At 37.1% G+C, this 20274-nt stretch overlaps 4 protein-coding genes across 4 annotated transcripts; 2 read left to right on the top strand and 2 right to left on the bottom strand.

Moving 5' to 3' along the window:
* Nucleotides 1-2713: 2713 nt before the first annotated feature.
* LOC142239128 (uncharacterized) lies at nucleotides 2714-4959 on the bottom strand. The gene has a single exon (XM_075310905.1). It carries the CDS (start codon nucleotides 4957-4959, stop codon nucleotides 2902-2904), a length of 2058 nt encoding a protein of 685 aa, XP_075167020.1. The 3' UTR covers nucleotides 2714-2901.
* A 1069-nt stretch (nucleotides 4960-6028) lies between these two features.
* Nucleotides 6029-8557, top strand: LOC142238588 (transducin beta-like protein 3). The gene is made up of 2 exons (XM_075310278.1): nucleotides 6029-6127; nucleotides 6187-8557. Exons 1-2 carry the CDS (start codon nucleotides 6102-6104, stop codon nucleotides 8519-8521), a joined length of 2361 nt encoding a protein of 786 aa, XP_075166393.1. The 5' UTR covers nucleotides 6029-6101; the 3' UTR covers nucleotides 8522-8557.
* Nucleotides 8558-11985: 3428 nt separating this feature from the next.
* Prosalpha7 (proteasome alpha7 subunit) lies at nucleotides 11986-13067 on the top strand. The gene is made up of 3 exons (XM_075309779.1): nucleotides 11986-12144; nucleotides 12198-12766; nucleotides 12819-13067. Exons 1-3 carry the CDS (start codon nucleotides 12124-12126, stop codon nucleotides 12988-12990), a joined length of 762 nt encoding a protein of 253 aa, XP_075165894.1. The 5' UTR covers nucleotides 11986-12123; the 3' UTR covers nucleotides 12991-13067.
* Nucleotides 13068-13731: 664 nt separating this feature from the next.
* Nucleotides 13732-14505, bottom strand: LOC142238202 (transmembrane protein 222). The gene has a single exon (XM_075309780.1). It carries the CDS (start codon nucleotides 14387-14389, stop codon nucleotides 13826-13828), a length of 564 nt encoding a protein of 187 aa, XP_075165895.1. The 5' UTR covers nucleotides 14390-14505; the 3' UTR covers nucleotides 13732-13825.
* Between the last annotated feature and the right edge of the window lie 5769 nt (nucleotides 14506-20274).

Below are 20274 nucleotides of genomic sequence, written 5' to 3' on the forward strand. Positions count from 1 at the left end.
ATTTGAATGGTCCAAAGCTATTTAACGCCCATCTTATTCTAGATTCCGATACAATTTCCTCGATAGGAAACGACCGCTGAGCCACTGTGGCACCGCCAGAACCTGGTTCAACCGTCTGATTTCCAGGAAAATGTGTCCAATAGTACCTCCAGCGTCTCAGCGTCCAAAAGTGATGTTTTTTGTATATATTTTTCATTACAAATTTATATATTATTATTTCCTAAAATAAGTCAAAAATGGTAATCCTAAAAAAAAAACAAACTACTTATATCATAATTATTATACTAGAGTGCCCTTGTACGGGACGTTGTATATATGTAGCTACTTCACAAAATATTGTTAACTTCAGTGGTTAGACCTGAAGTTAACAAGTTTAGACAAAGTTCAGCGTATGGCGTGCTTGTGTATCTCAAGCGCATTCAGTAAGACAGGAACAAATTCCCTTAATGTCATGCTGTATCTATTGCCTTTAGACATTTTGGCCATATGTGCCAAACGTAGTGGGTTACACTCTGGCGAAACCACTTTTCGACAAAAAGTTTTGCAAGGTTTGTAACGACACCAAGCAAATATGGCCCCATTTAAACTTAAACCGAACACTAGATATGCTAGTGTTCTCAAGACATCAGATATCACTCCTGATATCTGCTATAACGGGTCGCTACCTGCTACCCACTTTGGACTCTGTCCATAGGAGATACACAATATTTATTCTTTTTTTTATTAATTTACTAAAAATACTAAAAAAGAAAAGTTTAAAAAAGCGCATACTTTATAATAAAGTCGTACTGTAAAAAGTAAAAAACGTAGATTAAGTTATAATTATGTACATATAAAACATTGTCATATAACACAAAAATGGAAATATTAACGATTATATGTTGTGTTATACGATATAGACGTTTCGTCGTTACAAAATATTTTTCTTCGCCTGTATATTGGCAAGGGACATTTTAACTGTCTCCATTGTCCTTGAATGGTATTGGTGTGCTGGTCCGGATCTGGGTTCTTGAAGAGATTCGAATGTTTAATATTGAAATGAATATAAACTTTCTCCTGCAATGTCTCGTAGGCCTGTAATGGAATTAGTTAAAATTTATATCAAAATAAAAAGATTAAATTTACCTTTGCCAATTTTTGACTCGATTTCGTCGATTTTGCCTTGCCCGCCTATTTGAATTGTGGTTTGGAAGGCACTGAGGATAACAACCTCCCGACAGAAGTTGTTCCAATCCACTCCAGTGTAGTCTCCACTTATATTAGCTTCTGTCATTATGAAGTCCACTGGAATATTGTGTCACCACATAAAAGCAAAAGCTAATATTTGATATACCTACAAGTGCGAATTATTGAAAAATTTTCCTTTTCTAATGAAACATATATAGTCTCACTTGCCGGATTTGGAGTGGGGCTTTTCAACTTTCGAAATATTCAATAAAGTAGGTCCGATACATCTTATATAAATACAATTGATGGATTTTTGTACCAGAATATGTTGGAGACAGTTATGCTACCATACGTCGAGGAAAATATGCCACTTGTTTGGAGATAACAGCAGGATAACGACCCGAAACACTAATCAAAGTTGGTGAGTGAATGGTTTCGGGTTATACATCGAACGTTGTTGAGTGGTCAAGTCAGTCCACCGACCTCAATCGCATTGAAAACCTTTGGGGCGAACTCAAGAGAGATTTCTCCAAACTTCCCTGCAGGTACAAAAAAAAACTGTGGGAAAATATTCAAAAAGTATGGTATAATATACATGTCGAGATATGCCATAAGTTAATTTTATCCATGTCTAAGAGAATTGAAACAGTCTTTAAAAATCCCGGTGAATATACAGGATATTAGCGACCTAGTTTGATGCTTAGTGCAAACTTTTAATGTACAAATTCTTGTATTATTTTCATGTTTTTTCATATACACCTATTTTACTGTCTACATAAAATTCGATGATTTTTTGAAATTTATTTTATTTAAAGTTATTATTTAGTCCTATCTGAATTCTAAACAAATTTTTAAATACACGACATATGTGTACTTTATAAATAACTCCGAAATATTCAATAAAAAACATAAAATAGAAAAACCATGGCCTTATTTTAAAAACCATTGTTATTTTAACAACTTCTTGCTTTCAATTAAAATCATAATTGACTTAAAAAATATTTAATACTGACTGAAATACTCTTTGAGTAAATTAAATTTTCATACAAAGAGATTTATTAGTAGGCACAGCAGTAAACTGTACAAAAACAAAAACTAGTTTGCTTAAAAAGGGAAAGCAGTGATTGTTGGAAGAAATTACAAAATTGTCGCTATTTTTTAACTCGATTACACTATCATATCTTGTAGTTCGTTTTAAACAAACAAAAAATATAATCTCGAAGCACAATAAAAACAATATAATAGGAATATGTCATGTACTTACCGAAAATGTTTGTTGATCGCATTTAGGAGCTCTTAAGTAAATTTGGGTGAGGGATATATAAAAAAAAGGTTTCCCACCATGAAGAGCAAGAATATAACAGCAATTACCGACTGCTATTTTTAGCAGTTTTTTATTGTATATAATCAACCTGAAAAGGTAAGAATCGTTTTAAGTTCCTATGGTCTCTAGACGTATAATTGTTATAATTGCTTTCAATAGACTTGCCCGACGGGATTAGACGAGTTATTATTATTTTAATATAGTATAAAAAATAAACCCAGCTTTGATTGTGGACAATTTTCATTTATTCCAAATTATATACTATGTAAATGTGAGTAGTAATCATATGTTACATTTAAAAGCTTTATATTTTGGTTGAAAAATATTCTTAGCTTTTACGGTTGTACAAGCATCTATAATTATTATACATTTCTGAATTCTTTTGGAAACACTTTTTATACTGCCTGCTTTTACTTAGTTGGAAATGCGAGCAAGTCATAGGCTTCTTGGACAATTTTTTGTATAGTGCGCTCTTTGGATGCACCAATGATGCCTTCATGAACTAAGGCCTTAAGGTTTTCCGCAGCAATTTTTATTAATGCTTTATTTTGTTCATTCAATATTTTACTCGGCATGAGGTCCGCGTCGCTTTTTGACATTTGCAAGCATTTTGATAACAAAGTAGTAATCTTTGGTCCAACATTTCCTAAATGTTCCTCAAAAGCTGTCATCATACGAAGAACTGAAACTATTTCCTCCGGTTTCCGTACAATTTTGGGAGGAACGGCTCCATTGTTGCTTGAGTTATTATATAAATCCGTGTTAGTATTGACTTCGCTATTTGGCATTGGAAATCCAAGTAGCTCTCTGGTTTTATGTTTAATATTCTGAATTTCGATGTTAAATAATTCATCCATTCGTTCTTTGATAAACAATTTCCATTCAGCTTGATAATTATAATTACGGTGGTCGATTCCTGCAGTTGTCAGCTCATCTTTTCGGCGCTTCCAAAACTTAATCCATTCTTCGGAATAAGATGGATAGGATTCCGGGTCACGTTTATAACCATCAAATTTCTCTTGCAATAGACATACTTGTTTATTAACTATGTCTTCGTATATTTGTAAAATATCTGTAGGTTTTGGTGAGGTGTTTTTTCTTTTAGGCGATGAACTTGAATGTGTCTGTTGTGAGTGTCGCTTAATGGGACGAAATCTATCCCTCTGGTGGTTTGAGTTAGTTTCCCTCAGGAATTCGTCAACCTTTTCCTCATACGTTTTTTCGTGCGATGACATAGTGCTGTATTGGTTCCTACTAGGGGCGTAACTTGAAGCTTCTCTCCAGGACTCCGACGCTTGCTTATTGCAATAACTTAATTCGCCGGATTTTTCTAATAGATCATTTCTGTTTGTGAAAGTTTGTTGACTTCGTAAAGAATTATCCCGAGAACGGGGTTCGTCTCTCTTTTCAAACGTTTTGTCATTGCGAATACGTTGATCATTCCTATGTTCGATATTACGTTCGGATTCGTAACGGGATTTATTTCTATATAAGCGTTCGTTTCTGTCACAATATATGTTACGATTTGGGGATGAAGAGTTTCTTACCCGGACTTCTTCTCTATTTCGGGTCGGAATAACGATTCGTTCACATTTGGTATCAAATACCTCTCCCGCTGGTAATGGCAAGGAAACAGTCTCGGATTTATCATTCCTGAATGCATCAATTTCTCTCGATTCGACAACATGGGTAAAAGTTGGGCCGAATTGTTCAGAAGCGTGTCGACACGAAAACGCTTTGGCAAGAATTTGATGACGATTAAGACTGAAATCTCGTTCAAAACATTCATAAGGCAAACTGCGTCCATGGTATTTTTCGATTTCAATCGCTAATTTCGCAAGGACTCTCTTCATAACGTTCACGGACTCACTTTCTTTCAAACCGTAAATATACTGGCGGTAATGACGAATTGCAGTTGGAAAGTGTTTTTCGCAAAATTTTAGACGGTGGTTGTAGCCCTCCAAATGACACTGCATAGCAAAGGCATCTAGAACCAACTCACACAAGCCGCATTCATAGCGTGGAGAATTATCCGAAGGCGACTTTAGTATCTTGATAACATATTCCACTCCCAAAATACCACGCACACTGCAATCCTTAGTACTGAAACTAGGAGCAACTTTAGACGAACTGTTTTTGTCAATAGCTGGCGAAGAGCCATCTGAACGACTTCTATTCTTTACTTTGGTGGGTATTATAATTTTATTTGTCTCATATCGGGGTTCCTTGGATGAATTTACCACTTCACAATCACCCATAGGTGACGCTACTAAACTTGAACCTTCATTTTTCTCTGGATTTGACTTATTTTTTTCAGGACTATTGATAGAATAAATTGCCAAGGGATTCACAACATAATTGCCACTTTTACCAGAATCGCTTGAAACAGACTTATCTCTACTAGGAGAACAAATAGCTACTGGATTCACAACATATTTCTTGGATTTTGATTCATTTTTATCGGACATGTTTATAATGTATCTTGGAGAAATATTAATTCATATGGATAGCTTCTTCTTCTTAAACACAAGCGAAATTACCATTTGTTTATAAAATGACAACGACAAGATAGAGATTTACTCTCTATTATAATGAAAGCGAAATAATTCCAAGTATTAACAAGACGCAGAAACACTTACGTCGCCAGATGTCGCTACTTGTAATTATGGTCTCCCAGGGAAAATGAACATAATAAACAATTTGAAGATTTGTAGAAGATGAGCTGTTTCAAGTCAAGTTGAATTTATGTTGAAAATTACATTTACCCTCAAACTGAAAAGTTGTTGCATTTGAAAAACGCTCATCATGTGTTTATTGGGATGCTTTCGGATTTAACTTATAATGTGCACAATATATGGGATATGTTCGACACGAGCACTGTCGTCCAGAATAACTGATAGTCTGTCTTGCGCTTACAGAATAGCAGTTACAGTTATCGATACTGCTGCATGTTTATAGGATCGATAACACATTTACCGATTATTTAGTCATCGCCGACAAGTCGTATCGATCCGACACACTGTAAGATTCTTTACAAACACTGACATTTCGCCTGGAAAAACTGATAGTCTGTAAAGCGCATTAAACGTATATTCTGCACGGCGCATACCTTTTTCATATTCTTCCCCCATTACAGTTGGCGATTGTTGTTGTGTCATATACGAGTCTGTGGTAGCGGTGTCTATGAAATGGAGTTTTGAAATGCTGGCAGAGTACTTACCTCCGAACATTCTTAGCGTTCAGTCACACTGTAAGATTCTTTACAAACACAGTCATTCCGTCCGGATAAACTTATAATCTGGACGGCCCATAAGATGCACTTCGATTATAGTGCGAATGTAGCATTCGAGAATGTGTCGGCAAGCAAAATGTACGGCCGGCTTAATTTATGATGAAAATTTACCATTATAACAAAAATAAAAGTATGGTCCGAACGGTACATGCCGACATTCATGACGGGAGTCGTCATGATTGTGTTTATACACATATGATGATGCGTGGGAAAAGCCGAAAAATGACTAAATCTGGCAACTATGGTTTAGCACATGTTTTTGATTCTTGTCTGGTAGCAGTAAACCGTTTATTTACAATTTGAGTAATTAAAAAAAATATGTCTATCAACATAAGCGAAAAAAGGTATGTGTATTAAATAACGTAGTTGTCCTAATCGTTTTTATAAAATTTTGAATATTTAGCTATGCTGTTGAAGCACGTTACACAAATTTTTATACCGGTGGCGACATAGTGTGGAGTAAGGATGGATGTTGGATTTATTGTCTGAATGGACCACATATTGCAAAAATATGTGTAGAAACTGGCTTAGTAAACAGATCATATGGTCTGCACCTCAACGAGCAAGGTCAAAATATCGGTGGCATATCTGAAGAGGAAGACGATGATTGTATCTATTGCTTCGATTTATCCTCCAACCAGGAATACATGGTAACTGTCCACCGAAGTAGTTTAGTGCGATTATGGCACTTGGCTACTGGCAAAATAGAAAAATTGTGGAAAAGCCAGCACAAAGGTCCCGTAATAAAAGTAACTTTCAATAGCGATTCGAGGTTAGTTTGTACTAGCGGAGCTGACTCAACATTGAGAATATGGGATTACGAAAATAATAGATGTGTATGTTCCCTTAAAGAATTTACCGGTCCGGCGGCTATAGTCCACTTTCATCCGTGTCCTAGCACAAAAGAAATATATGCTGCCGGTGCTGACAATGTCATATATAAATGGAACTATGAGAGTAGAAAATTGGAAGGGAAAATGAAAGGTCATTTGTCCCAAGTAACCGATTTTGACTTTTCAGAACCGACCAACGAATGTACGAACATCATTTCCGTCGGCAGGGATAAAGTTCTGATAGTATGGAGTATATTTGATGGAAAGCAATTAAAGGTCATACCATTATATGAAGAAATTGTAGGGGTATTTTACAGAGACCCGCATAATGCCATAATTGCTGGATTGAATGGAAGCATCAAAGAAATAAACTGTGGAAGTGGGAAAACCGCATCACTATTAGAAAATAATGAAGATGAGTACGAAGTTACATTTTTATTAAATAATCGCGCTACAAAACAATTAGCTGTGGTAACAGCCGATCATAACATTTTGATGTACAATATGGAACCATCATTGAAAATATTTAAACAGCTTATCGGATTCAATGACGAAATTTTAGACATATGCTTTCTAGGGGAATCAGATGAATACTTGGCTGTAGCTACCAACAGCAAGCACATCAAATTGTACGATATAGAAAATCACATGAATTGCTCTATTGTCCCAGGACATAAAGACACAGTTATGACGCTTTCAAGTCCGGGATCAAGTTGTTTGTTGCTGTCTGGTGGGAAGGATTTCAGCATTTTCCTTTGGACATTGGATAAAGTGAATTCAAATTTATGTTGTTTAACCAGAAACTTGAGCAGCCACACTTCCACCATAGGTTGCTTAAGTTTTGGATTTAATTCAAGTCAAATCTTTGCATCTGTTTGCCAAAGTGGTAGTTTGAAAGTTTGGTCGCTGAAATCAAAATCCCATCCAGAAAATTATGAGTTCTCTATTAAGTATGCAGCCGTCGCTCATGACAAGGAAATAAATAGCGTGTCATTTTCGCCAAACAACAAAATAATCGCAACAGCTTCTCAGGATAAGACAGCTAAACTTTGGTCGGCGGACACTCACAGCATTGTTGGTACACTAAGAGGACATACTCGAGGCGTATGGAGCGTACGATTTTCGCCCTCCGATCAAATAGTTCTGACGACGTCATCCGACTGTAGTTTGCGCTTGTGGTCTTTGTCAAATCTTTCATGTCTTAAACGTTTAGAGCAGACATCAACCGTTCTGAGAGCAGAATTTATAGATCATGGCAAATATATTTTGTCCTCTGGTTCAGATGGTCTGTTAAAACTTTGGAATATTAAGACAAATTCATGCATTCAAACGCTTGATGAACATGATGATCGTGTTTGGTCTATGGCAGTATCAAACAAAACACAGAAATACTTCTTTAGTGCTGCCGCAGATTCCAAACTAATTAAGTGGAAAGACGTCACTGAAGAGAGCAAAAATGCAGAAATTGATAAAAGGCAGGCTGATCTACTGCAAGAGCAGACGCTTCAAACATTGCTACATGAAAATAAGAATTTAAAGAAGGCATTTACTTTAGCCCTTAAATTAGGCAAACCACGAGTAACGTATAATATTTTGAACAAATTCGTACAAAAACGGGATAGCCAGTCTGTGGTCGATTTAATTTCGCAGCTTAATAGGGAGAGCAAATTGTTGCTTTTAGATCACGTGAAAGTCTGGAGTTGCAATGCCCGTTATTCGCAAGTATCCAATGTTGTTTTGCAGCAGATATTGAATGAAATGACTGTTGAGCCATCAATGCAACGAACACTGAATGCCAAAAATGTCGTTGAAGTGGTTACACCATATATACATAGACATTTCAAGCGTGTTACAGAATTAAGCAAAGAATTGTATTTTTTGGATTTTATTGTTCAAAACATCTAAATATATTGTATTTTTATGACCTACTCAAAAAGTTAATCCATTAATTCTTTATTTTAGTTTAAATGCGGACAGTCAGCAATCAGGGACATGAATGAACTTAAAATCTATATATACGTGTAGTAAAAATATTTTTTTTTTTCAAAATATGGCGTTATTTATACGTATTATTGGAAATATTGATATTGATAGAAAGTTCACAGCATTCAAAAAATTTTCAAGTAGTTTATATGAACCTTCCAAGCTAATGAAAAATTAAAAATGATTTACAAGTTCTTTTATTTATTTGTTCGTTCCCATCTTTCATTGGCAGTTCGGCCAAAACATGTAGCATGTTTCATTTTTGCCCCGTCATTTATATTGAGAAGATCCAAATTTAATTTATTAATTCCACTCGTCAGTTGGGATTTTTACAACTCAAGTAGATTTGAACATCTTCGGCATATATGAATTTTCGAATACACCAGCTTGGAAAATCGGTAATATGGAGGCAAAAACGGAGAGGACTCAATATCGATCCTTGAAGGGCATTTAACACTCTAGAAGTTGAACGACTAATTTCCACATTCTGTGCTCTTTGGACTAAATTCAACAGTAAACGTTGAAATAAACTAATTTTGCTTTATATTATGTAAATTTATTTTATGTAACATGTTGTAAATAAATAAACTAAATTTGCGACTCACAGTGGAAAGCCTTTCAGTGATCCAATAATTTTGAGCACGTGTCAAGTCCGTCGTCTATTGCGCAGAAAATATCATCCGAAAAATCGGCCAGCGCGTGTTTCATATTATGTATTAAATTTTGCAAATTATACCATTTGATACTTTTTTAATGAGTTATTTTTGATTTTAGCGGCTAAACTCGAACTTAATACTCACCTTTAATGTTTATATTTTTTAAAATGGATTATTAAAGAAAAGTAGTCGTGAAAAAATGGCTATTTTAGCGGCTGAACTCGAACTTAATGCCCACCTTAAACTCGAACTTAATACCCACCTTAAATACTACGTACGTGGTTCACGCGTTAAAATCAAAAACGTTCTCGGTTGGCTATACCATATCAAGATATATTAAATTTTGAATCAAAGAGGCAATTTTTTTGCCCAAAAAAGGTATCAAATAAACAGAATAACACAAAGCAAACAACAAACAAATAATATAAAAATAGTAATAGTATAAGCCTTAGTAGGCATTTGTGAGTAGTAATCAATCCCTTTTATCACTCCTTTTTTTTTACTCATTATATCTGTAGGCAGTTGGTTTTTACGCTTTTTATTCCAAATAGTTTACTATTATTATTATAAAATAAAATGTGAAATAAAATAAAGAAGGAAGAAAAATGGGAAAAAAACGAAAGTTTAAGTTCAATCATCTGTGATCGTAGCCATAAGAAAAAAGCTCTGTGATATTTTAGTTTAGTTTTTATTTATTTATTTTTGAAGTTATTTTAAATTTGTGTTTAATGTTATGGTGTTCATGTGCCGTCACTTTTTACCTTTTAACAATGATATCAAAAATATGAAAAAAGACTAAATATTTCAATAAATTCATCCCAGAAGATGTTGAAAATTACCAGCGAAACGTCGGATAAAAATATGAAGTAAATGCTTTATATTTTTTTTATTTTTTATTCTTGGAGGAAATATACACACAATAGATAATTGACACATTCTGAAGAATAATTTGGGTGGTATATATATATATATATATATATATATATATATATATATATATATATATATATATATATATATATATATATATATATATATATATATATATATATATATATATATATATATATATATATATATAATATATATATATATATATATATATATATATATATATATATATATATATACATAAAATAAATTTCATATATGTTGTGTCATTCGGTGAGTTTATTCCAACGATGAGACCCATAGCAGGGGGAAGTACCCGACATATAGCCCTCGAAAGGGTCAATTAAAACTTGATATTTCTCCTTTGAAACCTTAACAGGTTGGCTGATAAGTCCCCGGTCTGACACATGGATGGCGTCGCTAGTATTAAATGCATATTATTTTATATAGCACCAACCTTCAAATGACTCGTGCCAAAATTTGACGTCTGTAAGTCAATTAGTTTGTAAGATAGAGCGTCTTTTGTGAAGCAACTTTTGTTATTGTGAAAAAAGGGAAAACAACGAATTTCGTGTTTTGATAAAATACTGTTTTCTGAAGGGAAAAAATACGGTGGAAGCAAAAACTTGGCTTGATAATGAGTTTCCGGGCCCCAGGTAAATCAACAATAATTGATTGGAATGCAAAATTCAAGCGTGGTGAAATGAGCACGAAGGACGGTGAACGCAGTGGACGCCGGAAAGAGGTGGTTACCGACGAAAACAAAAAAAAAATCCACAAAATGATTTTGAAAGACCTTAAAATGAAGTTGATCGAGATAGCAGAGGCCTTAAAGATATCAAAGGAACCCGTTGGTCATATCATTCATCAATATTTGGATATGCGGAAGCTCTGTGCAAAATGAGTGCCGCGCGAGCTCACCTTTGACCAAAAACATGTGTTTGCAGCTTTTAACTCGTAATACACCCGAGTTTTCGGCTGAGTGGAAAGCGACCGGTGAACCGTCTACGAAGCGTGGAAAGGCTCAAAAGTCCGCTGGCAAAGTAATGGCCTCTGTTTTTTGGGATGCGCATGGAATAATTGTTATCGATTATCTTGAGAAGGGAAAAACCATCAACAGTGACTATTATATGGCGTTATTGGAGCGTTTGAAGGTCGAAATCGCGGCAAAACGGCCCCATATGAAGAAGAAAAAAGTGTTGTTCCACCAAAACAACGCACCGTGCCACAAGTCATTGATAACGATGGCAAAAATTCATGAATTGGGCTTCGAATTGCTTCCCCACCCACCGTATTCTCCAGATCTGGCCCCAGCAACTTTTTCTTGTTCTCAGACCTCAAAAGGATGCTCGCAGGGGAAAAAATTGGCTGCTATGAAGAGGTGGTCGCCGAATGAATAATAAAAACGAATTTTGACCAAAGAAATGTGTTTTTCTTTGTTAGACAGGGGACTTATCAGCCAACCTGTAATTTAATGCACTTTTATACGCGAAAACTTTTTTTTTAATATTTAATTTAGTTTGGGAGATATAAACAAAAAAAAGGGAATTTTTACCCTAATTCGATTATACTCTTTTTACATAATTTGAAAGCCTATATTCTGGTCTTTCGATAGAAGTACAACATGTCTTTATAGGTCCACTTTTAGCAAAGATATTGAGCTTATATTCTGAGTAGAAAATTTTTTTTTTACTGAAATATTTCCCGTGATACGCTTCCCCCCATCACATTTACAAGTCTTTGGTAGCGATAAGGATGAAATGGAACTTTGAAATACTGGCAGGGATGGTTTGTACCATTCATTGAATGTGGCATCACCATACGATGAAAAGTCGAAATTTTAGCTGTCAAAAATATAAACATAACCTCAACAATCACCAAACAAAAAGCCGTCAATTCATCGTCCAAACAACTATTGCAAATATATTTTCTGTTTTTGGAACCAAGAGTTAATAGGTTGTTTAAAAGTTTTAAGAAATGAGTTCCATAGGCACAGGCGTATGTACTTTATGAAATATTGTGAATTCTATAATAAAAATTTATAATTCCAGTACGATTTGTCAGCTTCCCAATTTTCACCAGACGGACGGGTATATCAAATCGATTATGCCTCAAAGGCAGTTGAGAAGAGCGGCACCGTTGTCGGGCTTAGAGGAAAAGACAGTGTAGTAATGGCAGTGGAAAAAATAGTTACCAGTACATTATATGAAGCTGATGCCGGTGCTCGTATTTTTACCATTGACAAGAATATAGGACTGGCCATTGCTGGGCTTCTAGCTGATGGACGCTATATTGTTGATATTGCACGTCAAGAGGCAGCAAATTATCGTCAACAGTTTGAGCGTACTATCCCCCTAAAGCATTTAACCGAACGTATATCAGCTTACGTCCACGCGTACACATTATACAGTGCTGTAAGGCCCTTTGGCGTCTCTGTAATATTGTCCGCATGGGATGAAGACCAAGGTCCACAATTATATAAAATTGAGCCGTCTGGTTCATCATTTGGATATTTCGCATGTGCTAGTGGCAAAGCAAAGCAACAAGCCAAGACAGAAATGGAGAAATTCAACTATACAGAAATGTCAACCACAGATTTAGTTCAAAATTCGGGCAAAATGTAAGACAATTTGAATAATCCCAGACAAGCGTTTAATTATTTATTATTTTAGCATATACCAAGTTCACGATGAATTGAAGGATAAAGATTTCCGATATGAAATGAGTGTGGTTGGCAGAGAAACAGATGGTTTGCATCGTATAAATCCAGCTCCATGGCATACAATGGCTATAGAAGCAGGCGAAGCCTTTAAAAATGAGGACGATAGTGATAACGAAATTTAATTTTGTATAAGTTTGTATTTCATAAAACTCGAAGAAAAATAAATGTATAGCAAGCGGTTTTTTTTGGTAAAATTAAAGTTATCAGTAAGAAAAAGTAAGAATTTTTAACGTGGAATTTTTGCGGATATTTGATACCGTCCATAGGTACCAAATATCCGTTTTTTTTAGGAAATGATTTCATTCAGGGAATGATTTCATTTACTTCATTATTAAAACCTTGACTTAAGGCATGTTAAACTCATTTGTTTTCTATTTGATTATTCTAATAGTATATTTCAAATGAAGTTTTGCTAACCAGCAACATTGCTCCAGTTATTATATACCCATATAGATGTTAGCATATAAGAGGTATTATTATGTTTTATTCTTTATTGACAGTAATATATAAAGCCTTCAAGGCCGATAACAATATTACATATGTCACTATCCTAACGGATGATGAAATTGTTTGTCGTTTTTGTTTACTAGATCTCTACGAACCAAAGAACTATTTTATCTTTATTTAATCGAAAATAAACAGTTCGGGAGAGAACATGGTTTACCTAATATAAACCCTTTTCTTTGCAGGCCTCATTTGTCACAATTGTCCGCTTGATAACACTATGCTATGTTAAGGAAAAAATTTCAAAACTACAAAAACTGATGAATTAAAAAGAAATTTAGTATGAAGTGGCACAACATTGTAAAAAGGTGTAAAGATAAAAAGGGAATTAGAGGCACAAAAGTCAGAAAATAAGCAAATTTGGTACTAAACAGCTATTACGTTCACATATATTATGTCGAAAATTTTCTAGTTACATTTAATATTCCAATATTTTTATCTGGTAATATTTTTCTAAAAGTAAACGCCCAACAATGTGCATGCTGTTACCACTAGTAGGAACGGCAGCCAAGTTTTAATGAATCCTCCTATGCTGACATATCGACCACAGACAAATAACCAGATCGCAAGCTTCACCATATTCCAGTTTATCGTGTCCTTGTATCGCATACAATTTAATGCTGTCGCCACATGCGAATGACAATTATCGCAGAATAAGTTATGCATTCGCGTTCCATATAAAACAGATGCTTTAGAAACAGCTTCGTCCCACATGAAGGAGCCTCCATCGACATACTTGGGATTTAGTCTCAAGTATCGGGTGGGACGTCCAAACCCCATGTTGTCCTCTGATACAAAATAGGGTCCAGCAAAGTCGCGAATTACTCCATTCGACATTGCTATGCCCATATGGCCGATGAAAGGAAATAACCATGTTAACATTGGTATGGGGGTCCAAACTATGCAAAATGGGAAGTGATCTGCTTGAAAATCAATAGGTGGAAGTTGTAGTTGCTGTGCATTCTCATCCATATCAACGTAAGATTGTGAACGTGCTGACGACGTGTTTTGTTGCATATTGCACTTTTGTTTTTGATTTATTTCCAGCTCATTAGAGTACGTTTACTTGTGAAGTTTAAAAAAAATGTATCAGATTTTAACAAAACAAAAACAGTCATCAATAAACATATGAGTGCAGAGAGTATTAAGATAACAAGAGAACGAATCTGTCAAGCGAAACTGCGTCAGTAGGTGGCAGTCATGAGGAAATTTATCTAATGTCATACAGTTTTTATCGGCGCTTCTCTCAAATATCATACACTTTGCGTCGGCGTCACCCAGTTCAGTTCTCTGCCGGCCTTATGAAACGTGACAAAAATAGGATTTAAAACCTACTTTGTAGAAAAAATTGTTCTTTTATATAAATCTTTGGCTAGGTTAGGTTAGGTTAAAGTGGCAGCCCGATTAAGATTCAGGCTCACTTAGACTATTCAGTCCATTGTGATACCACATCAACTAAAAGTACCTATTACATATGGGCACTTCTAGTTTTAACCGTTGAACCTTCTCGATTATTTTCTTCTGTTGAACCAACCAGATTGTTCCAAAAACATTAGCAGACTGCTTAAGTTAACGTTTTCCAGGTCCGCTAGTAATCTAAAGCTATATGCTCCTAAAATTTGCTTACGCCTTATACAAAATGCAGGACACTCACACAAGAGGTGTTTTATTGATTCCTTTTTCTCCGCATCATGACAGCTCATACAATAGTCATTATACTTCGCACCAATAGTTTTTGCAAAATCGCCTATCAGGCAGCGACCCGTTATAGCAGATATCAGGAGTGATATCTGGCGTCTCGAGAACACTAGCATATCTAGTGTGCGGTTTAAGTTTAAATGGGGCCATATTTGCTTGGTGTCGTTACAGCCCTTACAATTCTCCCATCGAACATTTGCCATCATGACAGCCTTCTCCCGCAGTAAGAGCTTGCAGGTAGCCAGAGGCACACCAACAGATTCTAGTTCCCCTGGAATATGTAAGGTAGTTCCTAGCCTTGCTAGCTCATCTGCTTCGCAGTTCCCCGGTATGTTCCTGTGGCCAGGCACCCATATTAGGTGAATATTGTGCTGCTCAGCCATCTCATTGAGAGATTTGCGGCAGTCGATGGCCGCTTTCGAGTTGAGGAACACAGAGTCCAAGGATTTTATTACAGGTTGACTGTCTGAGTATATATTAATGCCAATATTGCTTGGAGCATTACTTCTCAGCCAATTCACCACTTCTCTTATTGCTAATATTTCAGCCTGAAAAACACTACAGTGATAAGGTAATCTTTTCGCTATTCGAAGTTCCAGATCTTTAGAATATACTCCGAAACCCACTTGGCCATCCAATTTGGAGCCATCAGTGTAGAAATCTATATATCTTTTATTCCCCGGGGTCCGTGTATACCACGCCTCACTGTTGGGAATTAGAGTCTCAAACTTTTTGTCGAAAAGTGGACTCGCCAAAGTGTAATCCACTACGTTAGGCACATCTGGCATTATTTTGAGGACCGAACTGTGACCGTAACTTTTTTCCGACCACAGCGATAGCTCGCGCAACCGCACAGCCGTTGTTGCAGCTGACTGTTTGGCCAAAGGCAATAGATGCAGTAAAGGCAATAGATGCATTATGACATTAAGGGAGTTTGTTCCTGTCTTGCTGAATGCACCTGAGATACACAAGCACGCCATACGCTGAACTTTGTCTAAACTTGTCGGCTGGTGAAGTGCCGGCCACCAGACTACAACACCATATAGCATTATAGGTCTAACCACTGCCGTGTATAGCCAATGTACAATTTTTGGTTTTAGTCCCCACTTTTTCCCTATTGCCTTTTTGCACGAGTATAAAGCTGCCGTTGCTTTCCTCGCCCTTTCTTCAATAATAAGCTTAAAGATCAGCTTCCTGTCCAAAATAACGCCAAGGTATTTTGCACACTCCCTAAAGGGAATTTCAATACCCCCTAAGGAAATGGGCCTAACCGTGGGAGTTTTGCGAACTTTGCAGTACATGACTAGTTCTGTCTTTGCAGGATTTACCCCAAGACCATTATCTTTCGCCCATTGCTCAGTCATCCGGAGGTCTCTGTATAATATCTCTAACTGTTGATAGGAATTTCCCCCTGACTGCTAGCGCCACATCATCTGCGTATGCCACAACTTGTATCCTTTCTTTTTCTAGGGAAACCAGAAGGTCGTTTATAGCAACATTCCAAAGAAGAGGTGATAGAACTCCTCCTTGAGGAGTGCCTCTGTTCACATACCTTTGTATGTTTGCTTGTCCTAGTGTGGCTGAAATGCGTCTCTTCCTTAGAAGTTCGTCTATCAGCCTAAGTATACCTGGATCAACATTCAGAGTTGTCAGTCCATTTAATATCGAGCTCGGATGGACGTTATTGAACGCCCCTTCGATGTCTAGAAATGCCACGATTGTGTATTCTTTGACAGATAGTGAGCTTTCGATAAAGCTGACTAGTTCATGTAATGCGGTCTCAGTATACCTGCCTTTCGAGTATGCATGTTGTCGTTTCGAGAGCAAACTTGAATCGACGCAAGTTCTAAGAGTCTTAAGTAGGAATGATGATAAGCTGATTGGTCGGAAATCCTTCGCATTCGAGTGAGAGGCTTTTCCCGCTTTAAGGTAAGTACTATGTTCGCTTTTCGCGTTGAAATCTTCGTGGTTACTTTATTAAAACAGTTCAATATAAAGCAGACAAATTAACACAATTGATGCGTAGTTTCTTGTTCCTCTATATTTCGGCAAGACTTTACAGGAATAAGTTTGTTTTCATTTATAATTTTGATTATTTAAGGAAAAGTAATCGCGAAAATAAAGTGGTTTTCAACTCGAAAACCGAACATAGTACCTACCCTTAGGTATGAAAACGACTTTTGATTCACTCCATTTTCGTGGAATATATGCTAAGTTGATACATCCTATATATATCGCCGACAACCAGGGGATAATTCTGTCAGCCACCGCTTTTAACTCCGCCGGAGTAATTCCATCAGGTCCGAGGGATTTGAATGATCCAAAGCTATTTAACGCCCATTTTATTCTAGATTCTGATACAATTTCCTCGATAGGAAACGACCGCTGAGCCACTGTGGCACCGCCAGTGCATGATTCAACCGTCTGATTTCCGGGAAAATGTGTGTCCAATAGTACCTCCAGCGTCTCCTCACTGGACGTTGTCCAATTGCCCTCCGATGTTTTAATGAAACCTGGAGCGGAGCTCGTGGATGCTAGCACCTTCCGTAGTCTGGAAGCCTCGGACGTATTATCAATGCTGCTGCAGTAATCATTCCAAGAGTTATGCTGGGCCTTTCTCAGTTCTAGCTTGTATCCTCTCAGATTCTTCTTGTAAGCGTCCCAATCCACAGGAGCTCTGGGGACTTTGCTTTGTTAAAGAGCTTCCTGCACGATTTCCTCATATTACCTAACTCCGTAGACCACCATGGTGGTCGATTTTTCCCCCTTGGCATCCCTTTAGGGCATACAGCTTTCAGTGAAATGTTGAAGGCCTTAGTAATCCTCTCCACTGCGTGTTCGATAACTTGCACAGTGCTCATATTTGTCTCTGGTATTTCCGGTATCATCATATTGAACGATTCCCTATACCTATTCCAGTCAGCTTTCCTAACATTTGGCGGAAATATGGTCTTGGTGGTATGAACATCAAATTTGAAACTGATGTAGCGATGATCTGAGAAGCTGTGTTCACTTAAAACATGCCACTCAGATATCATTTCATTCAGTTCTTGCGAGGCCAAGGTGATGTCCAAAACCTCTTGCCTGTTTTTAGTGACAAAGGTTGGGGCATCTCCCTTGTTGCAAACTACCAGATTAGTACGCAAAATAAATTCTATTAGCGACTCTCCCCTTGCATTAGTATCACTACTTCCCCATATACTATGATGCGCATTCGCATCGCATCCCATAATGAGTTTCGTTTTTGTTTTCAGTGACTCCTCAACTAAGGTCTTAACGGCACATGGAGGCATCTCCCTGTCATGTCCCATATAGACCGAAGATACCCAATATTTGCATTTGGCTATTTCTAAATTGGCAACGTCAGTGTCTGCATTGCACATTGAAGGAAGCAGAAAAAAGTTAAGCTCGTTTTTAGCAATTATACAGGCTCGAATTACATCATTACCAGTATACTGCAATAGGTTGAACCCCGGAGTACTTAATTCACATATTTTGTTTCTATAAACATATGGTTCTTGAATAAGAACTATGTCTATGTCCCCTTTCATCAGGAGAACTTTTAAGGCAGCACATGCAGCCTTACAATGATGAAGATTTATCTGGAGGATCCGTAGGACCATCGAGATTTGCAACAACCGTCACATCAGCCGCTTCAATCGAGTCATCGAGAATGTCCTCTTCAGAGATATCGGTGACTCTCGCAATAACCATAGGTTCAACTTTGGTGAGTTCTGAGGCAGTAGAAGCCTCCTCACGCATACGGTATCTATCCATGTCTTCAACTTTGGTATCTCCCTCGACTTCGCAAGAGGATCCGCTTACTTCTGATTCAGACAGAGGCTTGTCCATTTCTGAATCCTTTAGCTGATCGTTTTTATACACCTTCATTTGGATATAATGAAAGCCATAACATACACGGCCCTGAGACTTTGCTAGATGTGGCAAAGACTGAGTGTTCAATATAAACACTGCATGCCGTCTTGGCCCATCCACTTCATCCAAACGGCCAACCTTCCAATCAGCTGTTGGAAGATCTGGATTGCATTGCTTCAGTCTATAATTCAGGGTCAGGAGGGTTTGCAGGTATCCACGCATGTGCTCTTGGTCTAGCCGGTATGTCTTTCTTCTCGACTAACTCTAGAGCAGCTCCTTCCCAAACTTCACCAATTAGTATCAGAGCAGCTTTAAAACATTCTATAGACCTCTGGTCCTCAAATGCGACTAGCTTAAATCGTCCTTGATACCAACCAGCCTCTTGGTGTCGAGAATCTGGGCCGGGAAACTTTTCCAGCACCTGTGAGTAGACGCCAGACAAAGCATTCTCAATTTCCCCCATTTTTGCTTTGGAACCATACCGTCCAATGCTCCTTTATTTATGATAGCCATCACAAGGCTGTCTTTAGCAACTGAGGCAAACGATCGTTGATCCCTTTTGGAGGATGGCAGCTCATCCGGTGATCGTTCCCTTTTTCCAGCCTCAAGAATTCCTTGAGCCCATTTTAAGGAATCGCTTTGTTTAGCCGACAACGTGCTTGGGTCGACTGATCCTAATTTCTTTAGGATAAACAAAGCATTTCTGCGTTCCTTGAATCTCTTTCGTGAGGGATTACCTCCTTTTGATGCCGTTACCTTGGAAAAGGTTCGACTTGTCAAATTGTCGCCACCTGTCGACCCGTCTACAGGTCGATTAATTGGGCCTAACTCTTGGTCATTGCCCAAATTTATAACTCCAGTCGATACCCGTCCACTGGGCCCTGAAGTTAGCAACCCAGTGGATGTCTTTGAATTTCTCTGCATGGTGGCCTAATATCCCACCACACTTGAAATTCGTAGTAGGTACTTATTACGATGATTTTATCCGCTATTAAAAAACACGTCCGTTCCGTTCGACGGTTGAATAATAATCTTTGGCTAAACTCTAGTTTAGCTATACCTCTCAGATTTTTTTCAAAACTTCACAGATGGTAGTACCCTTTGAGTAGATTACAACAACAACTTTTTTCTTGGCGGTCGTAACCGGATAACCGGTTATTCGGTTCTAAAGTGTAAGTTAAAAATCCTTAATATGTCCGGTTCTAGAGATCCGATTACTTTTGAAAGTGCATCACTAGAAAGGTTTTGAAGAGACCTTTAAAACTATGTATGAACCGTTATATCAGCTTCATCCGTTCCAGCTGTACGTGTAAAAACTAGTATTTTTC

This window comes from Haematobia irritans, chromosome 5 (assembly GCF_050003625.1).
Source record: "Haematobia irritans isolate KBUSLIRL chromosome 5, ASM5000362v1, whole genome shotgun sequence".
Classification (NCBI taxonomy): domain Eukaryota; kingdom Metazoa; phylum Arthropoda; class Insecta; order Diptera; family Muscidae; genus Haematobia; species Haematobia irritans.

Excerpts from the sequence above, each read along its gene's own strand:
- Prosalpha7 (XM_075309779.1), top strand. The coding sequence starts at position 12,124 with ATGAGTTCCATAGGCACAGGC. Across the intron at positions 12,145-12,197 it reads TGAGTTCCATAGGCACAGGC|TACGATTTGTCAGCTTCCCA; the intron begins GTATGTACTTTA and ends TTATAATTCCAG. Across the intron at positions 12,767-12,818 it reads GTTCAAAATTCGGGCAAAAT|CATATACCAAGTTCACGATG; the intron begins GTAAGACAATTT and ends TTATTATTTTAG.
- LOC142238588 (XM_075310278.1), top strand. The coding sequence starts at position 6,102 with ATGTCTATCAACATAAGCGAAAAAAG. Across the intron at positions 6,128-6,186 it reads ATCAACATAAGCGAAAAAAG|CTATGCTGTTGAAGCACGTT; the intron begins GTATGTGTATTA and ends TTGAATATTTAG.
- LOC142239128 (XM_075310905.1), bottom strand. The coding sequence starts at position 4,959 with ATGTCCGATAAAAATGAATCAAAATCCAAGAAATATGTTGTGAATCCA.
- LOC142238202 (XM_075309780.1), bottom strand. The coding sequence starts at position 14,389 with ATGCAACAAAACACGTCGTCAGCACGTTCACAATCTTACGTTGATATG.